The following is a 7,089-nucleotide window of genomic DNA, read 5'->3' as shown; positions in this document are numbered from 1 at the left end:
TTTAAATGTTAAGAGATCACCAAAAACATCTGGAAAATTCACAAGAAATCACACATGAATTTTGAAACTATAAGAGACTTTAGAGACTTTTATTAACAAAATTAACACTATTTTTTACATTGTGCTATCCAGTATGCCTTATAGAAATACATTTCATTTCCATAAAACTTTGTAGGAGAAATAAAGCTTTCCATACTTTACAATATGTCAATAAACATGTATTGGAGAAACACGGTATGGAAGTAGAAAAAATGGGTGGGCACCTATTAAATAATTACAAAGTGGCATATAAGAGACTAGAAGAAGAAGCATACCAACTTAGATATTTAGGAATGTCAAGATTTTACCTAGTTACTCTTTAGAGTGTCTTTTTTTTTTTGCCAGAAGAAATGTTTCATTTACTTGAAGAAAATACTACTTTATGGACCATATCTTTGAAAGCTTGTTTTACTTCCTGGTTTCTCAGAGTGTAAATAAAAGGGTTCAGCATGGGGGCAACAGAAGTATTGAGAATAGCTACTCCTTTGGTCAATGATGCCCTTTCTTTTGCAGAGGGATTAGCATACATAAATATACAGCTCCCATAAGAAATGGAAATGACAATCATATGAGAAGAACATGTGGAGAAAGCCTTTTTTCTCTGACTGGCAGATGGGATTCTCAAAATAGTTCTGATTATATACAGATAAGATAAAATCACCAAGGCCAAAGTGAATAGCAAGGCAACTAAATCAAAGTAGAAACCAATTACCTCTAGGAGCCACGTATCTGAACAAGACAGTTGTAAAAGGGGAAAATAGTCACATGCAAAGTGGTCAATGACATTGGAAGCACAGTAATTCAGCTGGAGTAATTCAGCATAAGGGGTGGGAAAATGGTCAAGAACCCACCGAGCCATGCACAGAGCACAAGTAGAGTGCAGACCTTCCTGATCATGATGGTGGTGTAATGAAGGGGCTTGCAGATGGCAACATAGCCGTCATAAGACATGGCAGTGAGAATGTAAAATTCCATCACCCCCATTAAAATAAAGAAAAACAGCTGGACTGCAGAGTCGTTATAGGAAATAGTCTTATCCCTGGTGATAATTGCCCCCAGAAATCTAGGAATACATACAGTTGTAAATAAGATTTCTAAGAAAGAGAAGTTTCGGAGGAAGAAATACATTGGCGTCTGTAGATGAGAGTCCACCAAGGTTAGGGTGATGATAGTCAGGTTTCCAGTGACACTTAGTAAGTATGTGACTAATAAGAAGAGGAAAATCACAATCTGAAGGTCAGGATCATCAGAAAGGCCTAGCAGGACAAACTTGGTGATCACTGTGTGATTCATTTCTTTCTCTCTCTCCTTTTCTTCTTTTAAAGATATTTAGGTGGCAAGAGTATTAAAGGGAGGAGATGGAATGTATAATTCATGATTATCAATATCACCACCATTGATACAATTGTAAAATATATTCTATAATCCATGCTCATCTTAATTTCTTTTGTCTGTCTTGTTTGCATTTGATTATAATATGTATTTGCATGTTCTGTCTTATTTATTGGTTGTCTTATCTGAAATATTGCAGTTGATGTTTAGAAATTTTCATGCAATTACTCACATCATTGAAAAATGGTAAAATCAGTACTTCTTGCTTTATCCAATTTATGTACTTCATTGTATTTTTGTAGAAAAATTATGAAAAATACGCACCTTGGAAGAGGGGCAAGATGGCAGAAGAGTAGGGTCCCCAAACAACCTGTCCCCACCAAATTACCTAGATAACCTTAAAATTATCCTGAAAATCTATGAATTTGGCCTGAGACTTAAAGAGAGAACAGAAAAAAAAAAAAAAGTAAAAAAATTAAAAAAAAAAAAGAGAGAACAGCTGGAATGCTACAGTGAGAAGAGTTCGCGCTTCTATCAAGGTAGGAAGACCGGGTGGGGGAAGAAATAAAGAAACGAAAGGCATCCAAGGGGGAGGGTCCCCGCGAGGAGCCGGGCTAAGGCCAGGGGGAGGGGCCCCGCGAGGAGCCGGGCTAAGGCCCGGGCGAATGTCCCCAGGACAGGAGAGCCTCGTCCCGGAGAAGCAGGAGCTGCACCAACCTTCCCGGGCAGAAAGGGGCTCGCAGGGAGTTGGAGCAGGACCCAGGAGGGCGGGGATGCCCTGGGGCTCCCTGGGACAGTAACAGACACCTGCGCCCCGGGGAGACTGCGCGGAGCTCCCTAAGGGCTGCAGCGCGCACAGCGGGACCCGGAGCAGCTCAGAGGGGCTCGGGTGGTGGCTCCGCGGAGGGGGCTGCGGGGCCGGGAGCGCAAATCCAACAGTGCAGGCCCAGGAGCACAGGGCGCCGGGACACAGCCCAGGATCCGGCCTCCCCCCGGGACAGGCAGAGGCCGGGACGGCCCAGGACAGCAAGGACGCTCCTGCCCGGAGCTGAGCAGATCAGCGGCCAGCCCCAAAGCCTCCAGGCCCTGCAGACGGAGAGCTCCGGAGTTCCTGCGGGAGCTGAATCCAGGTTTCCAGAGCTGCCATAGCCACTGGGGTTGTTCCTCCTGGGGCCTCATGGGGTAAACAACCCCCACTGAGCCCTGCACCAGGGAGGGGGCAGAGCAGCTCCCCAAGTGCAGAGCAGCTCCCCAAGTGCCTCCCCGGGACAGGCAGAGGACGGGAGCGAACAGGACCACAAGGACACTCCTGCCCTGAGCTGAGCAGATCAGCGGCCCCGCCCCGGGGCCTCCAGGCCCTGCAGACCGAGAGCTCCCTAGTTACTGTGGGAGCTGACTCTAGGGCTGCAGAGCTGGCCGCGGCCACTGGGGTTGTTCCTCCTGGGGCCTCAGGGGGTAAACAACCCCCCACTGAGCCCTGCACCAGGCAGGGGGCAGAGCAGCCCCCCAAGTGCTAACACTTGAAAGTCAGCACAACAGGCCCCTCACCCAGAAACCAACCAGACGGACAAGTTCCAGGGGAAGTCAAGGGACTTAAAGTATACAGAATCAGAAGATACTCCCCCGTGTTTTTTTTTTTTTTTTTTTTTTGCTTTTTGATTTCTGTTTGCTTCCCCCACCTTTTTTCCCTTTCTTTTTCTTTCTCTATTTCTTCTCTTTTTTTCCTCCTTTTTTCTTTTTTCTTTCTATCTTTTCTCTCCTTCTTTCTCTCCTCTCTTTTTTCCTTTTCCCAATACAACTTGTTTTTGGCCACTCTGCACTGAGCAAAATGACTAGAAGGAAAAGCTCACCTCAAAAGAAAGAATCAGAAAAAGTCCTCTCTCCCACAGAGCTACAAAATCTGGATTACAATTCAATGTCAGAAAGCCAATTCAGAAGCACTATTATAAAGCTACTGGTGGGTCTAGGAAAAAGCATAAAGGACTCAAGAGACTTCCTGACTGCAGAATTTAGATCCAATCAGGCAGAAATTAAAAGTCAATTGAATGAGATGCAATCCAAACTAGAAGTCCTAACGACGAGGGTTAACGAGGTGGAAGAACAAGTGAGTGACATGGCAGCCGAGTTGATGGCAAAGAGGGAAACTGAGGAAAAAAGAGACAAACAATTAAAAGATGATGAGGATAGATTAAGAGAAATAAGTGACAGCCTGAGGAAGAAAAACCTACGTATAATTGGGGTTTCCCAGGGCGCTAAAAGCAACAGAGGTCCAGAATATGTATTTGAACAAATCATAGATGAAAACTTTCCTAACCTGGGAAGGGAAACAGGCATTCAGATCCAGGAAATAGAGAGACCCCCCCCCCAAAAATCATTAAAAACCGTTCAACACCTCAACATTTAATAGTTAAGCGTGCAAATTCCAAAGATAAAGAGAAGATCCTTAAAGAAGCAACAGACAAGAAATCTCTAACTTTTATAGGGAGAAGCATTAGGATAACAGCAGACCCCTCCACAAGAACTGGCAGGCCAGAATGGGCTGGCAGGATCTATCTAGAGTCCTAAATGAGAAGAATCTGCAGCCAAGAATACTTTATTCAGTAAGATTCTCTTTCAGAATAGAAGGAGAGATAAAGATCTTCCAAGACTGGCAAAAACTGAAAGAATATGGGACCAGCAAACAGGCTCTCCAAGAAATATTAAGGGGGACTCTGTAAAAGAAAGATGAATTCCAAGAAAACAGTCCACAAAAGCAGGGACTGAATAGGTATCATGATGACACTAAATTCATCTTTCAATAGTAACTCTGAATGTGAATGGACTTAATGACCCCATCAAAAGGCTCAGGGTTTCAGACTGGATAAAAAAGCAAGACCCATCTATTTGCTGTCTACAAGAGACTCATTTTACACCTAAGGACACCTACAGGCTGAAAATAAAAGGTTGGAGAACCATATACCATTCAAATTGTCCTCAAAAGAAAGCAGCGGTAGCCATCCTTATACCAGATAAACTAAAGTTTATCCCAAAGACTGTAGTAAGAGATGAAGAGAGACACTACATCATACTTAAAGTATCTATCCAACAAGAGGACCTAACAATCATGAGTATTTATGCCTCTAAGGTGTGAGCTGCCAAGTATATCAATTAATAACCAAAGTTAAGACATACTTAGATAATAATACACTTATACTTGGTGACTTGAATGTAGCACTTACTACAATCGACAGATCTTCTAAGCACAACATCTCCAAAGAAACAAGAGCTTTAAATGATATACTGGACCAAATGGATTTTACAAATATTTACAGAACTTTACATCCAAACACAACTGAATACACATTCTTCTCAAGTGCACATGGAACTTTTGCCAGAATAGACCACTTACTGGGTCACAAATCAAGTCTTAACTGATACCAAAAGATTGGGATCGTCCCTGTTTATTTTCAGACCATAAGGCCTTGAAATTAGAACTAAGTCACAAGAAGTTTGGAAGGATTTCAAACACGTGGAGGTTAAGGACCATCCTGCTAAAAGATGAAAGGGTCAACCAGGACATTAGAGAAGAATGAAAAAGATTCATGGAAACTAATGAGAATGAAGATACAACCGTTCAAAATCTTTGGGATGCAGCAAAAGCAGTCCTGAGGGGAAAATATATTGTAATACAAGCAACCATCCAAAAACTGAAAAGAACTCAAATACAAAAGCTAACCTTGCACCTCAAGGAGCTGGAGAAAAAACAACAAATAGATCCTACATCCAACAGAAGAAGAGAGTTAATAAAGACTCAGGCAGAACTCATTGAAATGGAGACCAGAAGAACTGTAGAACAGATCAACAACACCAGGAGTTGGTTCTTTGGAAGAATTAATAAGATAGATAAACCATTAGTCAGCCTTATTAAAAAAGAAGAGAGAAAAGACTCAAATTGGTAAAATATAATCATGAATGAGAAAGGAGAGATCACCACCAACACCAAGGAAATACAAAAGATCTTAAAAACTGAGAATTAGCAGCTTTACACCAGTAAATTAGGCAATCTAGAAGAAATGGATGCATTTCTGGAAAACCACAAACTACCAAAACTGGAACAGGAAGAAATAGAAAACCTGAACAGGCTGATAACCAGGGAGGAAATTGAGGCAGTCATCAAAAACCTCCCAAGACACAAAAGTCCGGGGCCAGATGGCTTCCCTGGGGAATTCTATCAAACGTTTAAAGAAGAAACCATACCTCTTCTACTAAAGGTTTTCAGAAAGATAGAGATGGAATAATTCCAAACTCGTTCTATGAGGCCAGCATCACCATAATACCAAAACCAGACATAGACCCCACTAAAAGGAGTTTTATACACCAATATCCCTGATGAACATGGATGCAAAAATTCTCAACCATATACTAGCCAATAGGATACAACAATACATTAAGATGATTATTCACCATGACCAAGTGGGATTTATCCACTGGATGGAAGGCTGGTTCAACACACATAAAGCAATCAATGTGGTTTATCATATCAGCAAGAGGAAAAACAAGAACGATTGGATCCTCTCAATAGATGCAGAAAAAGCATTTGACAAAATACAGCATCCATTTCTGATCAAAACTCTTCAGAGTGTAGGGATACAAGGAACATTCCTCAGCATCTTGAAAGCCATCTATGAAAAGCCCACAGCAAATATTCTCAATGGGTAAACACTGGGAGCCTTTCCCCTAAGATCAGGAACAAGACAGGGATGTCCACTCTCACCACTGCCATTCAACATAGTCCTAGTATTCCTAGCTTCAGCAATCAGGCAACAACAAAAAAAAATAAATGGCATTCAAATTGGCAAAGAAGTCAAAGTCTCCCTCTGCACAGATGAATGATACTGTACATAGAAAACTCAAAAGACTCCACCCCAAGATTGCTAGAACTCATCCAGCAATTTGGCAGTTTGGCAGAATAAAAATCAATGCCCAGAAGTCAGTGGCATTTCTATACACTAACAATGAGATTGAAGAAAGAGAACTGAAGGAGTCAATCTCATTTACAATTGGAACAAAAAACATCAGATACCTAGGAATAAACCTAATCAAAGAGGTAAAGGATCTCTACCCTAAAAACTATAGAACACTTCTGAAAGAAATTGAGGAAGACACAAAGAGATGGAAAAATATTCCATGCTCATGGATGTGAAGAATTAATATTGTGAAAATATCCATGTGACCCAGGGCAATTTACACATTCAATGCAATCCCTATCAAAATACCATGGACTTTCTTCAGAGAGTTAGAACAAATTATCTTAAGATTTGTGTGGAATCAGAAAAGACCCTGAATAGCCAGGGGAATATTAAAAAAGAAAACCATAGCTGGAGGTAATACAATGCCAGATTTAGGGTTGTACTACAAATCTGTGGTCATCAAGACAGTGTGGTACTGGCACAAAAACAGACACATAGATCAGTGGAACATAATAGAGAATCCAGAAGTGGACCTCCAACTTTATGGTCAACTAATATTCGACAAAGGAGGAAAGACTCTCCACTGGAAAAAAGTCTCTTCAATAAATGGTGCTGGGAAAATTGGACATCCATATGCAGAAGAATGCAATTGGACCATTCTATTACACCATACACAAAGACAAACTCAAAATGGATGAAAGATCTAAATGTGAAACAAGTTTCCATCAAAATCCCAGAGGAGAACACAGGCAACACAGTTTTTGAACTT

The 7,089-nt window shown here is 41.5% G+C and overlaps 1 protein-coding gene across 1 annotated transcript; it reads right to left on the bottom strand.

Annotated features, from left to right (window-relative positions):
• Positions 1-394: 394 nt before the first annotated feature.
• LOC140610006 (olfactory receptor 6C3-like) lies at positions 395-1,332 on the bottom strand. The gene is given in 2 exon segments (XM_072785439.1): positions 395-853; positions 856-1,332. Coding segments are annotated over 2 exon segments (936 nt in total).
• Positions 1,333-7,089: the final 5,757 nt, after the last annotated feature.

This window comes from Canis lupus, chromosome 2 (genome assembly GCF_048164855.1).
Source record: "Canis lupus baileyi chromosome 2, mCanLup2.hap1, whole genome shotgun sequence".
In the NCBI taxonomy this organism is placed as follows: Eukaryota; Metazoa; Chordata; class Mammalia; order Carnivora; family Canidae; genus Canis; species Canis lupus.
This window is presented reverse-complemented; position numbering and strand designations above follow the sequence as displayed.